The sequence below is a fragment of the Falco peregrinus genome, chromosome 6 (assembly GCF_023634155.1).
Source record: "Falco peregrinus isolate bFalPer1 chromosome 6, bFalPer1.pri, whole genome shotgun sequence".
NCBI classification, from domain to species: Eukaryota; Metazoa; Chordata; class Aves; order Falconiformes; family Falconidae; genus Falco; species Falco peregrinus.
Window position 1 is genome coordinate 61,745,330 of NC_073726.1, and position 23,892 is coordinate 61,769,221.

A 23,892-nucleotide genomic window follows, 5' to 3' on the forward strand; every position below is an offset into this window, starting at 1 on the left:
AGTTGAAGAAGGGAGTTTCAGGAATATACCATGGATATTTAAGAACAAAATTAAGGCATAATATCTTGACTGAAACTATGCATCAGATGCAGGTGTGGAAATGAACCAAGGGCAGCACACAGTATGAGGTACAGACAGAGATGAACTCTAGAGTCCAAGATGCAGAGATTTTTGGACAGAGTGGGGAAAAAAAAAAAAAAAGAAAAGCAGGTAGGCGTGACAGAGTAAGAGGAAATTATTCCAGTATCAGCTTTTTTCTATATATTACAGAATGAGGGTAGAGCAGATTTTAGTACCTTACTTAGGAGGTTATTTTGTCTCATTGTTCAGGTAGCTGACATGGTCAAACTATGACACGTAAACTCAAGAGCCCTGGATCCATGTCTTTACCTAGCAGGATTGCTTCTTTCCTCTTGATAATGACACTGTTGCCTCACTTCATTATTATTAACTTGTAGGAGTAAACCTAGAGCTTTCTATTGGTTATGAAACACACAGAAGCGCAGCAAAGCTAATTCTGCCTTTCTAATCTGGGTACCAATTTGTTTGCCTTGCTCTTTGCTAAATTACCAAACTGTCAATGCCATTCTTCACAAGACAGTGAAAAAACACTTCATTACTTATGTATTTATTTATTTTTACATTTAATGCAAAATTTTTGTTTCACCTCGGAAGCCTTCTCCTGTTCTTCAAGGACAGGATGAGAAAAAACTCATTGACTGTCCTTTCCCATTCACTGGTGCCTTGCTAAAGGGATCTAACTGGAGTGGCCAGAATAAGCTACTGTCAGCCTCTGAGGTAGGAAGGCCTCCCGCCTCCTGGCCTCCTACCTGACAAAGTGAAGGCTGGGCACCAGTCAGCACCGGTCATTTTCTGCATGAGCTAGTATGGAGGTGATATGCCTCTTCACTAAGTACACGTGTTCTCTGCCATCCCATTTTCTCCTGTTTCTCCATTCATCCGTAAGCGACTCCACTCCCCTCTACCACTGTCTTAGGTCTCTCCTCTGTTTCTCCTGGGAACCTGCTCAGTGACTCCACTCTACACACATCTACAGGAGGGTTCCTCCCCCTCTTTGCAATTCCAGCCTTTCAAGTGTCAGAATCTAACTTACTAGTGATTAAGTATCTAGGCACTTGTGAAAATAACATAGGCTCTGAAAAATCCTGTGAAAACTCAAGACCTAGAAAATTAGGTCTAATTTGCAGAGGGAAGTTTATTCCTTTGACTTTTCTAGAATTGAGTGTCTTCTCAGATACCTTTCCTCCATAAACCTTCCCCAACTATAAAGTTATGATGCAACATACGTTACTGGCACATCTTTGTACTGTGGCTGCTGAGGCACACTACTTCCTTCAAGAGGTGTCTGGGTCACAGTTGGCATAGATTTGTTCACAAGAACTTGCTTATTTTCTACTTTTTCACCTATAAAGAACAAGAAAAAAAAAGTACCATGAAAACATATCTGGCTACCTATGTTAGAAATACATTTTAAGCTTTGAAAAAGAGGTAAGCTGGAAGACAAACTGGGAGGAACATGTCCAGGAAGTATGTCAAGTTATTTTATTAAATATTGCATGGTAAGGGAATCATTAAATTAGCTTTTTTGGTAAACCAAAACGGAACAGCTTGCATGCTGGGTGCACTATGAGAACAGCTATTCAACATACCCTGGGTCTACAGAATACACAAAAACACTGAAGTCATCTGCCGTAAGCATGATGAAAATTAACACGCAACACTAACAGAGAAATTTTAGAAATTCACACCTAAATTTGGGACATCACATCTCTTCCACAATGAGTTGTGCAAGACTACTTACAGCCTCTCTTTGCAATTCTTTTTCCTATTGCTTCTGGTCTCACACGTACATCAGACATTTTCCCCTCCATTCCCTTATCCTGCCCTTCACTTACAAAACCAGATCAGTAGCATGTCCAATGATACTAACGCACATCAAGTACCTGCCTCCCGCCTCCTCCACAAAATTACACTGAACCTCAGCCTATGTCTCTTTTCTGTCCACATGAACTATTTCAATGAGGTTTTTACCTACATGCTGAGAACAGCCGCAGTCTGTAGTCTGCCCCAGTCCTATCTATCCTAATACTTCAGAAAATTCTTGCCTTCTTTTTTTAATTAACTTTGAAAGCTCCATTGTGATGCGTTAAAGAGCAAAAGTGACCCAATTGTGTCGCTATAATGGAATTAAGTTTACTGCCTTTTACAGCACCTTCCTTATTAGATCTTAGCAGATCTATTAAGCTATTTCCCAATTCAATGACGACAGTATGGGAAGATTCTTTCTCAAATTTATTTCCACAGGGAAGTTATATACCTATTCTCATAACTAAATGTGGTTGTATTAATTTTCTTATCTCTCTCCAAACATATTTCTGAAGTGTTAAAACCACGAGGTTTTACTTCCTCAAACAACTGCATTAACTGACAACATGCTAGGGGATTTTGACATATGAGACCAAAATAGTAAGGAATCTATTCTTAAAAAACAACAATGACAGAACATATGAGAGAGAAACAGTAAAAACCTACAGTATTAAAAGTTTGCCAGTTTGGGGATATAAGAATACAAGTTTTAATGCTTCAATAGATTCACACTGTTAAAGCCTCACTGCTCCACTTAAATATAAAGCTCTCTTTTCTCATGCACAAAAAAGATCTCAATGACTAGTATCACGATGCTTTCAGAAACTAACATTTTTAAGTTTTCCATTACAGTACTGTCACCTTCAAGAAAAAAATAATTACAGTAAGTATAAAACAAAGTGCACAAGGAATATTAACAGAACATCAATTTCTACCTCAGATTACGAACATGCCATGACTGAACATGTAGTCTGACGTACCTGGAGAGCAGATACCATCAGCATCTAAAATTTCATGGCGCCAGATTGGTTTACGGGTAGCTGCATCCAACATCGGACCCATAACTTTATCAAATGTCTGGTTTGTGTAACGCTTCAGCGTACACTTGGCATTCTTATATACAAGACACCTTCCAAAACCTAAAATGTAACACAAATTCATCTGCCTAGGTGTTCAAAGGTTCCTCATAACACATTATCAGAATAAAACAAGAATGCTGATCTACCTGCTGAGCTGCAGAATATATTTTTTATTATTTAAATTATTTATTGTCTTCAATACATGTAACATTGTACATGGATACCTAGTAGCTCACAGTTTAAGAATCAGATTGTGCATACTGCTTTTTTTAGACATTGGTCTACAGCTCAATTCTGAAGTTGTGCTAATCCACTTCTATACCTCTGCACACACATGCACGCATCATTTCTCTTACCTTTGGTGGTCCGCAGGGAGACATAACATAGGAGAAGACATTGTAACAGGATGAGAACAGCACCTCTTCCTTTCAGGAGTTCTAAGAAACCTGAACTTTTACTGTTGTTTGTAGCTGACACAAGCTAGCCTACCAGGAACATACTGACTGTTTCATATAAAGCACCCTATTACTCATTTTTTTCCCCAACTGAAAGAATTCTGGATTACATATACTGTTATCAATAGGTTTGTTTGGGGTTTTAGATGAGAAAAGTAGCATCGCTGGAATTTCTCTCCAAGTACAGCAACTAGCCACAATATGAAATGCTTTCATCACATTTAGAATTACAGACAACCAAGAGCAAACCTTTCTAATAACCCTACGTTATTTTAGTTCATTTGAAAGATGGTTGCAGCCACTTACAGTGTATCTGTATCTTTAGATTATGTCAAGTAACTCCTGACAAAGCACTACAGCTCTCCCTGTAAATGTTACCAGTCTACCAGAAAAGAAAACATTCAGTTTTAAATCATGCCTGTTGTTGTTTTAGAAAAGGAGGCATAAATTAAATGCGGCACACATTAATGCCAAAGATACATGTCTAGGAATACTATTATAGCTGCCTAGCAACTAGGAGGAAGGGAGTGGGGGGGAGGGATAAAGTGATGGAAGAATCTGATTTTGGCCACCCAAAACTAAAACCAGTTGGATCACACACTGCACTATGTCTTCTCTAAACGGAATTTATTTGGAAAAGAGAGAGAAGAGAGACTAAGTTTTCAGGCAACTCTCCTCTAACTCCCAGCAGCATTAACATAATGCACCGAAGAATTATGGAGAGAGTGAGACAGGCTAGACTGGCACCAACATGGGTTTCACTTACCTTCTATTTGGTGCTTATGTACTTTTACTTAAAATACACTGCATGGATTTATTATTATTTTTTTAAGGAAGTGGGTCATTAGTTTAACTCTAAATAAACACTAAATTATTTTGCTTTAGACAATACTATTATTTTCTCTTAGAAAGTAGGCAATACTAGTATTGCTCCCTCAAAGCATCAAGTTCACAATGACACAAACTGCCACGCATTCTGTTCCTTTCCCAAATCCATTCAGAAGTATAATTTCATCTATTGCTCTTGTTACTGGTGAAAATAATGAGACCCCTCTGCTAGTCATGAACAAGAGGTTCAGGTAACCATCTAAAAAGCAAGCCCAACAGAAAACAGATTATCTAATAGTTTTTTTGTAAATTAAATGTTTTCAAAAAGGACCCATTTACACTTTTTCCTTTGAGGTCAAAATTTAGTCATTTTTTCTTGTAATACCCATACTCAGAAGTTTATTCGCATGCTGCAAACTTCACGCACTATTGCAAGCACAGAATTAGAATCACTATTATGCAGAAAACAAATAAAAGCAATTCAAAGCAGTTTTGGAATTTCATTTCTTAATTGGAGATATACTGTTCATAACTGCAATAAAAGTTATTATAGGATAACATCATGGGACAGGTTTATTAAAAAAATTCTATTATAACACACACTAGAGAAGTGGGAAAGAATTGATGGTTCTTACCTCTGTCCAAAGAGGCCTTGTTTAAGACAAGAGCATCTTCAATATCATAACCACTGTAGCTCATCACGGCAACTGTGGCGTTCTGTCCAGCAGGCAGTTTCTCAAAATCAATTAGTTCAATTGTTTTTGTTTTTACCATTGGCTTTTGCGGATAGGCTAGGAGATACATAAGAGTATCTATCCTGTTTCTTTGATTGTATCCAATAGTACCTGCATGTAAAAGAAAAACAAATGTGTGTGAGCATTAGTGAGTTTTCTAGAGATGTGTTTGGCTAAAAAAATTACCAAAATGCAAACCAACTAAAATGACAAACGGAAGAATTTCATCTAAATTCTTCAAGAAAAGAAGGGGGGAGGGGAGAGGAATCATAACAGAATGGACCAAAACAACTTTACATTCTTATATTTAAATAAAGATGTAAGAGGCTTCTTAATTTAAGCTTCCAGAAAGAACTATTTATTTTTAATTTAACAGGGAAAACCTAAGCATCAATACAAGATCAACAACAAAAGAAATCAAAGTCAGGTCCTATATGACCGAATACAAGTAAGATTTCTTTTTTAATCATGGCACTGAATAAAACTGCAAGTATGAAGTTTGCTTTTATTGTTCTAATAGCCATAGGTGGTTTTTTTGGAGAGCTGAACTCGTGTTCCATAGACCTGATCCAAAATTTCATGAGTATCAATAGAAAGACTCCCACTGAGTTCAAGAGGAACTGTGGATCAAGCTCTGCATCTTCCACATCATATTTCCTTCCTTTTCTGGGCAATAATTAGTTCAACAGCAGCCTGTGTTAGAATGTCACAAAGCATGAACAAAGCATACAGTTAGCAGCAGCCAAGACTGATTTACTTTCTGAAATTAGAGGTGTCATTGCTAGAAAGACTACAGTAGAAGTTCACTCACAATATATTTGTCTTTTTACATGAAATTAATTTTAAATTTATGGTTAAGAATTCAACCCTTTGTATAGACCTCCCAGCTTGAGACTGAAATTTTTGGCCCTGTCCCATCAGACTGCCAAAGTGTCTTCTGAAATCTGAGGAAAAAATAATTAACGCCCAGCAGGGAAACATAAACCGTTGTGTAGCAGAACAAAAGTTAAGGCAATCATATGTTATTAGAGTTTGGTGTACCAGGACTATGCTATGTCTCTAAGCAATTAAGAAATTATAACCTGAAAAGTTAAAGTTTTAAGTGCCAAATATGCTGCAATACTTGCACTTAGAATCTAAGTCTTGCAAACGCTTTCCATTTTCTCCTGCAATTTCAGAGGCTGGCTGCTTTCAAGGAAAGGTCAAAGCAGCCAGTGCATAATGAAGACTTCACCTAGCCAGAATAAGTATAGCTGAACACAAATCTGCTCTTAGAGGAGGCCAGCTTCATGTTTTTCATCTATCTACTTGCAATTTCCAAATGTCTGCATTTGAATAAAATGTCTAGAAAATCAAATATATAAAACCAGGCAGCATATCACTGGCATTTCCAAAGACCTATCCGGTCCTTGGCACTAAGCTCTCCCTCCTAAACCACCACAGGTCTACCCTTACCCAAGGACAAGAACAGGGAGATAGCTCAACAGATACTGTTTGAAAATAAATTGTTTTAACTGCCTTTTGCACACCTGGACATTCCTTGGCTCTAGAAAGTGGATTGAAGCCACGGGCACAGTATTTTCAAACAGCAAGAAAGATTTGGTAGAGTTGAGAGGTTTTACTTGTCTCTCTTGCTTTTGAGCAGTTGCTTTTCTGACTTTTTCTTGGAGAAAATTAATCATCCCTGAGCAGTATTTTCTGTCTCCAGTAAGAAGGAAGCTGGTAGGGCCTGGATTCATCAACACCGAAGACCTTCCCAATCACCCCCTGCAAGGGCCACCATCTGAAGCCTCATTACTTCTGTCATTCTCTTTGCCTAAGTATTGTTTTCATTGTACTTTGATAAAAAGAGCTGTTTTTCCCACTACACAGCTAGGAAAATTACTTCCAAATTAAAAACTTAGAGGTTTAGGCCATTTTTTTCCCCTCTGCACCTAGAATGAATAGTCTGTGTGCTTTCATGATAGGCTGTCTGCTGTAGAGCTCATCTTAAAAGTTTCATGGAATTTCCTGCTGCTAAGAGAAATCTTCTCCCGAGTAAGCCATGCAGACTTCCACTTTTGAAATGCTTGCCGTTTTTTTCCTCCTCTGAGATGCATGTATGCATCTATATGGTTCACTGGTCGGGGATGCTAAGATGGGATGAAGTCTGGAGCACCTGATTACAGCTAAACTTGTGCTTTATACCCCAGTTGCAATCTGTGGAAGTCCCCTATATATCAGGATTACAGATGACACTTTTATGTATTTCAGGTAATCCAAACTATTTCTCTCGCAGATGCTTCATGTATTTCAGAGCTGGCATTTTCATCAGAGGTCTAGATAAGCCTAACGGAACTGTAACTGTCTGTATCAGACCAAGATACGTGAGTGACTGACACTACTGAAATTTTTAGCCTCAATAATAAACTGGACTTAGGCAATTCTTCAGGAGTTGAATGCTGTATTGTATCAAATGGAAAACATATATATATATATATATCAATGATGGATATCCTAGCAGGAAAGAAGCTTGTTAGAGAATGATTCAAGAGCACAAGTGAAATAAATTAGCCAAAAAGCATGTCATACATCAGCAATATTTGTCCTAATTACTACAATTTAATGGTTATACAAATAATGCCTTCTCGCGACTCCTGTAACAAACCACAGCCTTAAACCAGAATCTGCTTATTAATCTGCTTATTTAAAATTAAGAAGCAGCCCTCTTCTTCTGAGGACTGGTGTGTTGGGATGAGACCTCTGTGTGGGTGTTGACATGAAGGAAGTCACTAGCTTTATTTCTGTTTTCTGTCTGAAAGAACAGAGTCCTTGTTTGCTTCAGTCAAACAGCCAAGCAAAAGTAAAGTATAATTACAGTTCACCATAACAAACCCTGCCCACAATGACCCACATTTATAATTATCCCAACAGCATGAACCAATTTTTTTTCATTGGTAATTAGCCCTGTTTAAAGCAAAACACACAAGCTTGACCTGGATACAACGAAGATAATTTTCTTGCTTTTCTCAGTGCTTGGTATATTGTGAATGTACATGTGCATTCTTTCCTTTTTTCCATTTCCTCCATTTCTTGACAAGTTGGTGGTTTTTTTTTTCTTTTAAAGCATCATTTGACCATCCTTCAGTGTGAAGTAATCACTATAAAAATGCTCTCTATTGATATTTAGCATAAATGGCATATTGTTATTCTGATGAAGATAGTTTTGAGAACTCACCAGAACAATCAGCCAGCTAAAATAAGTGTTTATCCAATTCTCTGGAGCATTACTTACAGCAACATTAAACTGTATAATCAAAATTAACAAGAATACAAAAATCAATCTATTTAAGAGATGAGCCAAAAGGGCTATTACTGCATATGCCAAGAAAAGAATTGTTGTGCTGATTTTGCCATGGATTTTCTACTACTCTGTCTTTTACATGAGCACAAAGCAACAGGGAAAGGCGTACAGTTTTTAAACACTGCACTGAACCTGGTAGAGGGGGCTCTAACTCAGCTCAGAGAGATTTTCTCAGTACATTTATCAAGTGATCTGAATGTTCATCATTCAAAATACTCTTTTCACCATAGAAAGATTAAGAAGTCAGTTAAAAAGATTACGGGTAAACCGGGGGAAGTAGTCTGGCTCATTTCTGTCTCAGCACTTCTATGCCTGCTACCAGGGAGAGAAGAGCTGGCACAAATACAGTGTCACAAAGCACAAATGCTGCTCCTCAAAGAGCAGCAGCAGAACTGAGCCTTGGCCACAAAGCACCCAGGTCCAGCTGTGATGACCAGCAACAGCCGGTTTTGCTTTGACATTTGTTTCGACTCTCTGCCAATAGGCTAGCTGTACAGAATTTGGGAGCGCTTTAGCTCTCAGCCCACCAACAAGCCTTTCACAACTGTCAAAACTCAACAAACCCCAACACCCAGTTCCTTGAAGCACATTTGTCTTCTCTAGTCAGTTTTAACACATTCAGCTGGTTATGGCATGAGGCAGATCAGTATATAAAGGGCTTTGCTATTTCACAGAAGCAAAGCAGAACGTACATGATACAGTAAGAGAGGTTCTTTTGTAATATCAAAGAAGTTGCTTCAACATAAACCTCTGCAACAAAGCTCTTGTCCACCTACCACCTTCCCCCCAAACACTTTCTACCACCTATACTCTCCTTTCCTTACTCAAGACTTGCCTTATGACATTCGGGTTGAAACTGCAGTGCACAGTTGGGCTGTGAGAGCGTACAGCTTGCTTTGTGTACCCACACTGCCGCTTTCACAGATGCATATGTGCAATATGGTGGATTACTGGCAGGAAAATGCGTATGTTTTCATTTCTTACATTAGGCTTTTACACAATGTTTCACAGTCACAGAGGTACAGTGTGTAAAACTGACTGATTTTCTATGTCTTAATGGAATTGAAAAGCTCCATTGAGAATTATTTCTCTAATTGTAGGAGCCTCTGATCCTCTTAAACATTATTTTAGCAATACAATGGAATGCAAACAGTAGAGACTCTTACATTCTGATCTTAAATAGTTCTCAGATTTTAAGCTACAACTGTTAACTTTGCACTGAGATGTCAACATTCAACTGAGGTCCTTGCAGCTGCCACTTAATCATAACCTCCTCTCAGTCTTACACTTCAACCTCCAACACACAGTAAATTATCTAAGCCAAAATAGCAGGATTTCATTTCGATTTCATTTCACTGAAAACCAGTTTGCTCACTAAGTGCAGCCCTAGTCCTCCAACAAGATGACTCATTCTGCCTGTGCAAGGGAAGTACTTTTCAGGACATTTAATGTTATCCTGCAGAAACATTATTATTTTAATACCTAACACTTGTCAGGGATACTGGGTTATAGACCCATTGCAAGCTCTGATGTCCACCCTCATTTACTTGTGCTTTTACACCTCTCGCTAGTTTAACGTTGCTTAAAAAAAAAGAGTAAAGACTGTCCAAAGCTGCCGGCACAGCCCTGTGATATAGTCAGAGGGGTCAGTGTGGAGTAGCACAAGGCCCTTTCCCAGCCTGAGCCTCGGGGCTCCCTCCATGCCCCCAGGTTCTGACAGCTGAGAGAATGACACGCAGACTTGGGCATGAGGATTTCCACATGGCAATGCTGGACCAAGAGCCGCTCTGCAATTTCAGTATGGGGAAAAAAAGCAAGATGAGTGGGTGGTTACTTAAAGGTGGGGGTTTGAAGCACTACATCGCATCTCTTCATAAATACAAAACAGGAAAAAGTATGTGTAATGATTCAGCAATATCCTCTAGGTCTCATTTGACCAGTAAGGGTAGAGATAAATCTTTTCTGTCCCTACATACTGCCACTTACAGCGGCTGGTTTTTAAGCAGTTATTACAAAAAGCTTCAGGTGTTTGCAGATACTTCAGGCAGAGCGAAATATAGCTCAGGTCATGTGCCAACTTTTAAAATGTACTTTTATCTAGCTGCTTATTCTTTGAGTCAGGTGTTTTGTCATAACAAACTGAAACAAAGGCTTTTTTTATTGCTCAAGATATTCAACGGCTTTTGTGTTCCTAGCGTCAGCAGGAACGTCAGAGGATTGTATCCAAGGAGCTAAATGTGCAAGACCTAGGGTCAAAGCAGCTGAATACACCAACCTCAGAAAACACAGACAATGAATTGCAAATGACACTCAAAACAAAACGGGGAAAAAAACCTTCACACAGAAAACTACAAAAGAACTCCACAGATACTGAATTGGCTTTCTGTACACACTGATCCTGCTTAACTGTGTGTGGTAACTAACCAAACCTTCTGAGACTAATAGTCATAAAATAGAGACTCGGGGGTGGGGGAAAGATAATGGGATGGGGGAGAACTGTAAGGAAAAAAAGATTGTATCGCTCCTTCTCCCTGTCCACCTTTTTTTTCTTTAATTTAAATGGAAGACATGCATCTGCTGCTATTTTCTGCTATTTTGATGTGCTGAACATGACAGTTCAGCACAAGGCAGTTTCTTTGCTATTAATTCTGCTGGAGAAGTTTCACAAAAGGTGCAGTGTTTCCGTTTCGAACACACAGTGCAAAACAAATGGTTTAATAAACATGACAGAAGTAGTAGTTTTTTCATGACAGAGTTGTTCTACTGTAGCTCTCAACTTACAAGCAAGCCATCAATACAAGACATAAAACTGGCATGTACAGCACAAGTCTGAATACAGCTGTCTGTACTGATGTGCTACTGGTCAGGTTCTTGGGACTCAGCTCTGCCTTGATCATGGGCCATATGACTTGGATGCTTTAATGCTAGTTTAGCTGTGTATTAAAGGAAGGATAAGGACATACCTAGTGTCAATCACCCACAACAGCAAATGGATGGTTTTTAATGACTAGCTATCACATTTGTAAAGAGAACTAAGTGATCATGAAATTAATTTTGTTTCAGTTGTCTTCCTGAGAAGCTGATACTTGCCCTCAATATCCAAAACAGAAAAAGCCCCAAATCTATACCACAGCTGCAGAAAGTATTCAAGTAACTAAGCACTTTTTTTTTCACATTTTGATTCCTCTTAGTCTCTAATGTCAATGTAACTATTTATTTATTTATTTATTTATTTATAGGGCACCTACTCAACTATTCAGGAAAATTCTTCTCTCTCCGTGTTCTCTCTCTCTTTGTGAGTACTTTTTAACTCTGTCTGAAAACACACAGCACATTGCAGCCTAAAACCACCCCACTCTGCCAATCCTGCAGCTACACTGAAAACTTGAAAGTCATGTTGGGTTTTTTTGAGAATCATCAAAAAAGCAACAGTGCCCCAGTTTCTTCAATTTTTATTTTAAGTATTAAGTCCTGCAGATATGGTCTCCATTAAGTAAAACTGACTGGTATCTTCTGCCTTTTAATTTTTTCAACTTTCAGAGGTAAATTCTTTCTCTCTCAGAGCTAAAGTGCTCTTTTCCTCTTCCTAGCAAAGCTTTTATGTGAACTAGGTAAGAAAGTATTTCTCTGTTTTGTCAATTCTGCTACATAGCTTCAATATTGAATAAAAAAAAGTCTTACCCATTGCTTGTTTCCCCATGGCACACTGGTAAGTGTTTCTTGGGGACTGGTTGTGGTGAGGATATGGAATCAGGCCAGCACAGACACCAAGAAGTGTGAAAGGCTCAATCTCCAAATGCGTTGTATCTCTTAAAAGAAAGAGTACCAGTTATAGCTGGCTTGTAAACTAACATCTTAACTAGACTTTATTTAATTTAGTAGTATCTCATAATACTTCAGTTGAATTCTGTTCAGGAAAATGTAAGTCAGTAGGACCTCAAAATATGGATTCATTAAGAGTTTCCACATGAAAAGAAATGAAGAAGAAATAAATAAGGGTTTATGAATTTCCATCATGGAGAAAAAGCCTCCAGATAACAACAACCTGAGGGAGCTCAGTAAGACAGTAAAACATCAGTTTATACAGTAAGACCCAAACTGCCCTAAGGAATGTCTTCTCACGTAACGAGAGTCCTCCACATCAAATTACTGATCTCAGAGATCTGGAAATCCACTGGGGAGGTGGAAGAAGGAAGAGCAAGACAGATTTAGGTATAGAAAAAAACATAAAAGTGTAGTTTTAGTTTTCCAAGGTCAGTTATAGAACATCAGTTAGAGGGAAAACATGCCCAAAACAGATCCAGTGCCATAGGTGATATGGCATAATAAAACACTATTTGAAAAGCTCTGCAAATATTTTGGAAATGATTATGTTGTTAAAAGACAGTACTGATGAGAAGTAAAAAGACAAGGACAAGCAATAAAGACAGAGATAGCAAAATTCATTCTACCTGGCATGAGGCTTCAGAGGAGGAAGTTCATGCTCAACAAAAACAATTATATCATAGCATGCACTGGGAGCAAATGGAGTGGCTAATAGCTAAAGATGGAGTGTACAATAAAGTTTTGCTAGAGCAGATCTGAATTTAAATCAAGATAAGTAACTAGGAAATGGGAAATTTTGAAATAAAGAAATTATAACTAAACCTATCCAAATCATATCTTTCATGGTATTCTGGAATTATTACACAGAGCTTGGGTTTAGGCATACATTGCTTCTCCCACACACTTAAACCCACTGCATTCTGAAAATCCCATCCTTAATGTCTGCCTTCTCTTGGAAGACTCTTATTAATTGGTTAAATTAATTTGATTACTAAACTTTAAGACCTTGCAAAGGAAGTGATTGGAACAATCTCTATTATGACAACACTCAAAAGATGGCAAAGCATCACAAGCTCAAAAAGGCTGAGGAATTACCCACAAGTACATACAGACTGAAGATGAACTTACAGAAACAATGTATGTGCTACTGGAAAAAATGAAATATGAAAACCAAAACAAATCTGGAAACCCTGAGGAACAAGCCTAGTGAAATTATCCATCTATAAACCACAGATATGGTTGAAGCACCTAAAAATAACCTGCTGGCAAGAGGATAGCCACTATTTTTCTCCACTTGATAAAAAGCAGCTATGTTAATTGAAGCCTGTCTTAAGAAAATGCAAATGGTAGAATCCCAATTGCAGTCAAGTAATTGCAAAATGCTCTCAAGAGCTGCTAGCAAACTTCAAGCACAGACTGCTCCCCCATTCTGTAGAACTTTACAGAACTGCTGACTCTTCTCAAATAATAAAACAAGAGGCTTAAGACTTACTGATAGCAAAGTTAGCTAATTTCTTCAGAAAGTACTAGAGCATGGAACTACATATATACATTTTCAGATAGGGTATTCAACACAAGTATTTTCCATAGAAGTCAATCCCATTTCAACCAAAGAAGATGCAACATACACAAATCCTAGAGGCTTAGAAAGTATTCCATAGTGCTCTGATGAGAGGCCTTCAAACTTCACACAGCAGTTCAAATTCTGCAAGTCAAAATGCTACTGCCAGAAAAGAGCCCAAGAAAGGAAGACAACCTAGTGAGTTTGAAAATCAGTTACAGATGTGTAAGGCAGAAAGTGAACACATTACATAGAGTCAAATACACCAATAAAAAAACCACCTAACTGGATTGGAAAGGTAAAGAGAGGATACTGTAGCTAAAAGAAGCCTACATTACAAAAGCAGGAATGTTAATTGAATACTTCACAATGGTGGATTATATCAGTTGTATTACCAGAACAAGTTGTACCAACATGGTCACACCATTTAAAATGCAACATGATCAGCTGGGGAAAGGGGGTACACACATCAACTACTCAAGATGTAGGGAATATCATTACTAAACACAAGGAGCAATGTGCTCACATGGTGCAAGCTCAGATACTTATGGCACTAACTACAAGCACTGAAGCTAAACTCAAAACAAGTTGATGGACACCACAAGAGTCTCCTAAGCTTTTTGGCAGTTATTGTGGAGTCATTTCCTCACACTAGTCCATCAGAAGGTTACCATCTCCTATTTTTTGACTAAATCGTGATTTCATGTGATACACTGCCATTAATCTTCCTAGCTGAATCACATGTCCTGTAACTTAAACTTTTCAGTTCTGGTGCTTTGTGGAAGTTACTTAATTTTGGCACGAATGACAGCAATTTTGTGTGCTCTTCTTTGCTTATGTATGCAGAAGCCAGCCAGGAGCATGCAAGAGTAATTTCTTAAAGTGATAAAGTCTTTAAAAGCTTGGCCAGGAGCAATACAATTTAATTAGCAGAGTTAATGCATTTTATCTGGTAAAGGTTAAAGACAACTAAAGGTGTCACCCAGCTCCACTGAAATCAATTATGTATTTTTGTTGTCTTCCAGGAGTACTTGACCAGGACAGAATATTTAGAAAATGCATTTTCTATGTAAATCTACTGATCAAACATTTCACAGAGATAACTTCTAACATCTTATATGCAGCCTTCAGTTGACAGGATATTGTCGGAGAAACATTAAAATGTGGAAAGATAGGAGGACTTAAGAATCTAAAAGAATCCTTCTTTTAAAGTGGGCTCTTTAATCACAGCGACAAGACAGAGGGGAAAAAAAAAGCACCAGGTCCTTCAGATACGTGGAAAACACAACATATCTGGAAATCTTTCTGTAGTGGGCTTGCATGGCAAGGTTTTGGTACTGGGGGGGTGGCTACAAAGTGGCTTCTGTGAGGAGATGCCAGAAGCTTCCCCCACGTCCAATGAAGCCAATGCCAGCCGGCTCCAAGACAGACCCACCACGGGCCAAGGCAGAGTTAAGCAGTGACAGTGGTAGCACTTCTGCGATAGCATATTAAGAAGGGGGGAAAAAAATAATCTGTGCCAGCAAGAGACAGGAGTGAAACTATTGAGAGCAACAATTCTGCAGACATCAAGGTCAGCGAAGATGGAAGGGAGGAGGTGCTCCAGGTGAAGATCATGGTGAGACAGGCTGCACCCCTGCAGCCCATGGAGGTCCACAGTGGAGCAGATATCCACAGCCAGATATTCAGATGCCACAGCAGGTGGGTGCCTGAGGAAGCTGTGACCCGTGGGACGCCCACACTGAAGCACACAACAGGCAGGACTTGTGACCCATGCTGCAGCAGTCCGTTCCTGAAGGACTGCACCCCATGGAAGGGACCCATGCCAGAGCAGTTCATGAAGAACTGCAGCCTGTGGGAAGGACTCACGTTGGAGAAGTTTGTGGAGGACTGTCTCCTGTGGGAGGGACCCCACATTGGAGCAGGGGAAGACTGTGAGAAGGAAGGAGCAGCAGAAACAATGAACTGACCATAATGCCCACTCCCCATTCCTCTGTGCTGCTTTGGGGGAGGACAGAGGAATCAGGAATTAAGTTAAGCACAGGAAGAAGGGAGAGGTGGGGGGGAAGATGTTTTTCTGATTTGAGTGGTAATAAATCAAACTAATTTTCCCCAAGTCGAATCTGTTTTGCTTGTGACAGTAATCGCTGAGTGATCTCTTTGTCCTTATCTTGACTCATGAGCCTCTTGTTCTATTTTCTCTCCCCTGCCTGGTTGAGGAGAGGAGTGATAGAGTGGTTTTGGTGGGCACGTGGCATTCAACCAGGATCAAACCACCACACTTTCTAAATGAAGATCACATACCAGAAATAGGTTTAACATATGTGGTAAAGAATTCACGGAATGATCCAGACATTTGTATCAGGGCCTATTATACTTCCAAAAGTCAAAGGCAAGCTGGTTGTCTAGGGTCCCACTACAGCCGTGAGAGATTTTCCAAATGACTGTCAGGATGTGCTAAGATCATCATTTAACACATGGAACGATTTGCCTTCTGGATTCCTATTGTGTCAAATTACGATGAGCAGCCCAATGATTAGAACAAAAAAAAGCCACATCCAGAGAAATAAAAGGATATACCTTTGAGTACATCATGGTTTTGAGAGTTAGAAGCAGGAACAGATCGCCCCAAACCCAAAAGCTAAATAATTTTTTTTCTAACTGTCCCATGAATACTTTTGAATGTTGTAAACAGATTTCTTTCTTTAGCTTTCATCTGGAGTTGTTTCAACCATTAGCATGGGAACAGTATGCATATGTGGAAACAGTAACATTATCAACACACTTGCATTTCAGAGAATCACCCTATGAAAGTTTTTCCTGTACTAGTGTTTAGTCTGAGTGCATACTTACTTATTAATTGTATGTTCATATAGTGCAATGTTACAGTCATTTTCTTCATTCACATCCAAATATTCAACGAGGCCTTCATGCAAGAAGTCTTCAAAATTCCTACAATTAAATTAAAAGATTACACTAGAAGTACTGCCTTTTCTTAAATTTTTGCAAGAATAAAACTACATAATACATCTATTGAAGGAATGTAATGTGCAGAAGTTAAACTACAGAAATACTTCTACATGAAAAGTTCTGCACACTTTACATATTTAAAGAAAGCTATTTTTTTAAATTAATCCCCTTGCCCATTCACTGCTTCACGCAGTCTGACTGGCCAATGTTACTTATTTGAACTACTAAATAAAATCTTCCTGTATGTACTCATCATCACTATATACGTAGGCAAATATAAGGGTAATCTAGTAAGTTTTTGTGATGGTTTCCCAACATTTAGTTAAAGCTAAATTTAAACGCTTTTGTGAAAGTGGGTTTTTTAAACACTCAAACTAAGAATTTGCAAAGTTTCAAAAGTTTCAAAACTAATTCTGAATGCGCCCAGTTTAAGGTGGTCAAGTTGATATTCCTTCAAAGTGTTTGATTCTTCAGTCAGGAGAAGGATGGTAGTGCCTCAGACCTTCCACTTGCAGAAAGATGAGTCTGTGAGATATATTTATTCTGCATAACGACCAAATTTCATAGCAGTAACAAAATAACAACAGCAGACTTAATTTGACATTAAACAGAAAACCTCCAATACGCTGACTATTAATTTATAGAAAGAGTAGACTTCTCCTCTACACAGCTAACCCAAAGATTGTGAAATACTGACTGATGGACATATTTCCACACAGTATTTACTTAGCGAAGATGAATATGGTTTACTTGAATCGTGTACCTGTATCCCTGAGCAAGTTCTTCCATATGTTTGTTTGTAACTGCAGGTTTTTGCTTCTTTACAATTATGTAGGGTCTACAATTAAACAAAAAAATTATCATAGCAAATACTTAACTCATAGTAAGAACCCTGCCTACACACAACCTATTTTATAAACCACTTTTAAAACTTATGCACTTTTAACTGATATAGCCACATAAATACAATTAATTATTCAGACCTTGGTTTGATACACAGATTATCCTGCACTGGCATATTGTCTATGAAGTACCCAAAAAGCGTGCAAGAAAAATTAAGACTTCAGTTTTGAGGAGGAAGCCCTCTCTTCCCCCCCCCCCCCTGAATCTTTAAACTAACTTTTTATGTCTTACCTACACATTTTGTTGATAGTTTTATAAGAGTGAAGATTTCTCAATCTACAAAGCTAAGAACAGCATTAAGTTCTACGGATATTGCAAGGATTTCATACAACACTGAGCGAACACTTTTTGCTCAAGTGTCCACATGCAAGAATGTATTTTGCTGTTACTTATGTGATGCAAAGTACAGGTATTTACTGTGGGTGACCTCGGATGAATCCATAAATTTCAACAGCACATGGATCTCTGAAGGCTTCCTTACCACACAAAAACACTGACACAAAGGATGGCATGCAAGAATGAAACGTCAAGGGCTGTTGCTATTTGGACAAGCTGCTCTGATAAAGAGCAGCAAATAGCTACACTATACTTGCAGACTCCACTCTGAAGTCTAAATAACTGTTTGAAGACTAATGAGTACTTTTAAACGGTTAATAGGGGTATCTGAACAATCACAGAGTGGGGGGTGCCACAAAGCAAACTTGGTAAACTCCTGGAAATCCACATGATTCACTTGTCTTTGTTTTACAGATCAGAAGTTTTGCTGCATCTCCAAACCTGCAGAATGGCCGATATTAGGCCTGACTGGAAAAGTGATTTCTCAGCCACTGAATATGCCTCTACTCTGGATCTCTTGACCAGATACGATTAGCTGATGGTTTATACATGTACTATTTTGGAGCCTCCAGCTCAAACTGCATTCGACATGCTCTGAGATTCAACTAATGAACACAATGAAATGCCAGCTGTAGCTGTGACTGCTGTTTCTTTGAAGTACGCACAAAATATGCACGCAGCTAGTCAATGCTAAAATATGCATATCTTTATTAACTCATTCTGCCTCTCTCAATCTCTGCTTTGTTCATCTTTTATATCTTGTTCTTTAGGCTAATTACTTGGGCCGGGAGATGTTTTACTTGCAAACAGTCTATCACAGTGCTGCCATAATTTTACTGGAGTCTCTAGCCTTTACTATAAAATCAACCTGATTTTCTGTTTCAGAATCTTGTTACGTTCCACTCTTTCTCATTTTAGCCACCCAATTATTTTTCCTTTCCTCTGTGACATGACTGTTATACAGGCACTCCCTCTGTCTAATACACAGCACAAGCATCTCAAGGTAGAGACCTTCCTTACAGGTTTATTGAATTCCCTATCTACTTAAGGATAAGCAATGGAATAAACCAAAATTGTGAGACATACTTCTTGGTATTATAGCAAAGAGGTATACATGCCTGAAGAAGTTTTGCATCAGAAGTAAAGGCCCTTGAAGACAAAGAGTAACTTCTCATTCTAAAATGTGATATCATACCCATGGGATATCAGGCAAGTGGCTGCTTGTTTCTCACTTCACAGGAAGTAAAAAAAAAAAACTCCAAGGACATCAGACGTTACTAGAGTTGCCAATCAGGTTGACTTTAGCATCACCCCCCTCTTTTTTTTTTTTCAAAGAAGATAGAAGAAATATTTTGGTTTTACTTTTGTTCACAGATAAAATGGATTTATTTGGGCTTTTTTTAAAAAAAAGTTGCATGACTATATATTATGTTTCTCAAATCTGCCTGTTTTGAATGAGGGCTACTTAAGGAGAAAAGAGATGCTCAAGCCCTACTGAATTTGCTTAAATCTGTACTTGTGAAAGTCAGCCCAGTGTATTGACAGTGAATAAAACAGTGTTTATAGTAAGTTCACGACTGAGATAATTCTGACAAGATGTTTACCTGCACAGCCTCCCTCCATCAGAGGAAATGTAGACACATCTGTCAGAAAGATTTGTAGAGATGGAAACAAATTCATTGATATAACCTGCTCGACGCATTATCCGAAATGTGTTTACTAATTTCTGATGATCACGTATGACACCAAGGATGTTACCTATTCAGAAAGTGAATAAATTCATAGTGCATTCTTTGCATATCCAAAACCCTACTTACAAATTCTGATCATATCTAGCATGTATAGAAGTACGTCCTACTTCCAGCAAATAATAAGTTATCATAAAATTTCCCTTTTCTGACATGAGTAAGAATTGGCTTTTTTTTTCTCTTAGTAAACATTAAAAAAAGTGTCAGAATTTCACAGGTCATCTATTTGCCTCTAAATAGCTTCATAAGACAAATGGCATGCTTCATCCAGCCATCTTCAAATATGTTTCTGCTCAGATGCCCATTCACCAATTAGTGTACAAGAAAACAATACTCCTGAAGCCTGCAGTTTCACCTGTACTGAAATGGATCCAAGGTTTCCAAGAACAGATCCAGGAACTGTCCTGCTGCCTTGTCAGAAATTTTAGAAAGACCTGGTATTTTTTATATATGTGATCACTCACAACAGCACTAGAATTCCTCCTTCAGGAACTTAGCTCAACAAGCTATTGCTATCTTAGCAGGGCACTTTAGCACATACATAAGTATTCTGATGCATGATGAACAAACAAGAGAGTAAAATTAATTTAAAGAGTCAGCTGACCAAAGCAATTTTAATATATATTAAAAAAACCCTAAGTATGGTATCATTTTAAACAAAACTTTGAAGGAGGAAACAAAGCATGACAGTTTAGGGAGTTTCTAAGACAATAAAAAGGTCTTTATAGCTTAAAGGATTTGTACTTAACAGATTTTCTGCCCTCTCAGGTCAGAAGTTTAAATCAGAATCAAGTCAGCCATCCACAAGCCTGAAATTTTTTTATGAACTAAACCCACAGTAGTAGATTGAAAGTAAATTGTTTTGCCTCACTTAATACTAGATCATTGACATTTGGGAGCATAACTATCTTGTTCCATACTACAGGCCAAATTTGTGAAGGAAGTCCAGTATTTCTGTTATGCATTCCCCTTTGGACCATATAACAAGATGGAAGAGAGTGCACGTTGTTTCACTGAACCTTATTTTTAACATACTGCTACAGAAAAGCACAGCAAAAGAAAACAGTTTGGGCAAGTGCTACTTTCAACTTGCTGGTAAAAGACAGGATTGAAGAACAACTGCTGTTTAATTCAAAGGTAAATGGAGAATTTATTCATGGTGACAGACATTAAATGCTAGTCCCTGGAAGTGGATGCTGTTGACAAAGGCAATTTTTAAATCACAGCTGTAGTTTTTTAAAACATCAGTATTTTGGAATCTGATATCACAGTACCTGTTGATTTAGAAACACTGAAAGATCAATTGTAAAAGGAACATAAGTGTGCCGATGCAAAGCACATACACCAAATCACCCCTTTAACAAAGAGGCCTATTTTCTGAGGTCTAATTTTTTCTCATCATTCACAAAGAAGTTGCCCTTTAAAAGGTAGTTTTAAAGAGAACAGCATTGCTAAACTTTGCAAACAAGTGATGTTTCCTTCCTGTTTTTAAAGGAACTTGCATGAATATATATATAAATACGTAAAGATTACATTAAAATTAAATAATTTCTGTGAATGAAGCTCTGAATTCGTAAACTTAACTTATTACAAATTTAGCAGTGTTATTCTCTTTTAGAAGTATTTATGAATGGTACCTCATTCAGTGAGCACCTGAAAAAACCAAACAAATCTGTAATAGAACGTACATATTTTTGTACTTATTTATGCAACGTACTTCAAAACAGTACTGAAATTTGAGCAAGCTTCAATTTCCCAACTACACACATCTGCAAGCAGAGTTCTAAGGACACAGCTTAAGACAACTAAGGGCCATCACCTGGCCTGCCTACTCTGCCTGACCCTATCAAAATATTTACAGATGGAATTATCTACATGTGGAGAATGGCATCTGCAGTTGACTGCTCCAAAAATTGCTGGAGGATTTCTGAAGCCTAACTCTCTATCAGCAACAGATCAGAGTCAAGACTGCTGAAAAGTAACATACCATTAAGGAAAACAAGGAACACATTTGGATATGAAAGTTCTTCACCACAGAGCAAGTTGACGTCTTCAACTCCAAGATTACTGGCTAATTTAATAATTGGGCCATCTTCCATATCCGTAGTAATGTGAGTCATGAGGGCAAGGTTTTTAACCAAACCGCATGCCTAAAATAAAAAAATACATCTTTTATCCATTTTATTCCAAAGTATTAATACTATACTTATCTTTTTCTTCCAAAAACCATACTTAAGAACAACAAAAAAAAAAAAGTCAGAAGGATAAAGGGAAAGAAATGAAACAAATTAACTACACTGAAAATGAGGAGGGAAGAAAGGAAGAATTTTCTGTATCAGGTTGAAATGTAATGTTTTAGCATTTACAAACTAATAAAAATATAGGCAATGAAGTTGTAGTTCTCAAGTTAACCAACCATGTATAACCCTATATTTCTCTCTTCAAAGCAACAGCAACTTAGAAGCGTAATAGAAATATGAAATCAGTATATTTACCGATTTGCTAGATATCCTGTATGTTCTAACACAAATTCTAACAATGGAAAATATCCACATATCTTATACAGTGCAATTTTATTTCAGCTGCTTAATGATAACTAGCTCATATTGACTATGTGTTTATGCCAGTTCAGAGTTCCTCCAGTACTTTCTCTTTACGAAATAAAAGAAAAAAAGGAAAACAAAGAAAAAGACAGCATCAATCATTTGGTTAAAATAGCTGATGTCTTAAAAGCAAAACATACAAAGGTGTTTCTCTTCCTCAAGCTAAAGGCTAAAGCCATTTCTATAGTAATAATACCTGTTTCTAGAAAAATTGCAGGTTGATGCTGCAACTTCAAAGCAGAACATCTATTACTGAACAAAGGGATAAGAGTTTAGGACTCCTCTCTTTCTGCTCTGATCAAAAGAGAACAAGTAGCTCTGATGCAAAAATGGGAGCCCCCATGTCATTCTCATACAGCCAAATTATTTCTGAAAAGTTTCCAGCCACTCCACTGAGGTAGGAGAAAAAAGGCAATTTAGTAAGGAGGATCAGGATGTAAATGGATGGGATGTGAGAAGACATAGAAGTTGTGTTATCAGTCTGAGGATATTTTTTCTCTCCAGAAACATCCTCATCAGACTTCTTCCTCTTATGGAGAATCACCTATGCCTCCATTTCTCGGGACAAGAACTACTGAAAGCAAAATGTAAGTTCCTCACCTCTCCTTCAGGAGTGTCAGATGGGCAGAGCATCCCCCACTGAGATGGCTGTAGTGATCGAGGACCACTCACTTTCCTTGTCTTTTCAAACTGAGAAGAGATTCTAGTCATCATTCCCAGAGCAGATATATAAGACAAGCGGGACAATACTTGTGTCACGCCTTGGCGGTCCATTTTGAATCTCTTCAGAGACCAATTTCCCTGTAGAATAAAATGAACGTTTCAAAAGTTATTGCAGTTTATCCCTCCGTAGTCTTGACAATACATGTCTTTTTTCAGTACTTAGAATGAGAAGCTTTGCATTTATATAGAACAACTTTCCAATTATCTATCTGCACATGAACTACTAGTTATAACATACTTGTAACTAAGTACTAAAAAAAGTTGAAACAAAAGAACTGCTCTTTCAGACAAGAGGATACTTAGTCAATCACACAAAGATTCTTCATCATGTGTCCCTCACAGGTAAATCAATACTCAAATTTAGCTAAATTATTTTCTGTTCTCCCATTATAGATGTTTTTGAGTATTTTCAAACTAAAAAAAAGTATTTTGAGTGAAATACACTTTTACAATAGATCCCACAAACTTTCAGCTCTGCCTTTTTTGTGCTTTGTTATTTTTGTAGGAAACACAGGCATTTAAGCTGGAGAAGTCTGACATCAAAGCTACCTGTACTTCCATGAAGCCTTTTGTTTTGGAATCCAGAGGGAAAAGACTCACTGATTTGTCTTCTCACCAAAGAGTGTGGTCTCTCCAACTTCTCTGGTAAGATTACATCAAATATGAAATGCAAGATCCATACATACGTCAGAGGTTTCATGTTTCATGACTGTCACAGGCAGTATCACTTGTGGTTTTAATTAGGAGAACAGAGGAGTTCAGAGAATGTTCTAGGACACAATTATGTTTCCATGCCAAGCAGATTTAATAATCTCTACTGGAAGATCTTGAAATTTGGTGCTACAATTTTGGCTTCATAACATCTACTCCATATACAGCTCCCAGCACATGAGTCAG

The 23,892-nt window shown here is 37.9% G+C and overlaps 1 protein-coding gene across 2 annotated transcripts in view; it reads right to left on the reverse strand.

The window, feature by feature from the left end:
- Nucleotides 1–23,892, reverse strand: part of POLR3B (RNA polymerase III subunit B) — an 81,990-nt gene that overhangs the window by 25,981 nt on the left and 32,117 nt on the right. For both annotated transcript variants that reach the window (XM_055807224.1, XM_055807225.1), the window contains exons 14-22: nt 22,873–23,073; nt 21,657–21,819; nt 19,526–19,679; nt 17,446–17,520; nt 16,566–16,664; nt 12,008–12,135; nt 4,885–5,094; nt 2,868–3,026; nt 1,308–1,425 (exon numbers count right to left, since the gene is read on the reverse strand). In XM_055807224.1, the coding sequence (XP_055663199.1) occupies nt 1,308–1,425; nt 2,868–3,026; nt 4,885–5,094; nt 12,008–12,135; nt 16,566–16,664; nt 17,446–17,520; nt 19,526–19,679; nt 21,657–21,819; nt 22,873–23,073 (1,307 nt within the window). The remainder of the gene's footprint in view (nt 1–1,307; nt 1,426–2,867; nt 3,027–4,884; nt 5,095–12,007; nt 12,136–16,565; nt 16,665–17,445; nt 17,521–19,525; nt 19,680–21,656; nt 21,820–22,872; nt 23,074–23,892) is intronic.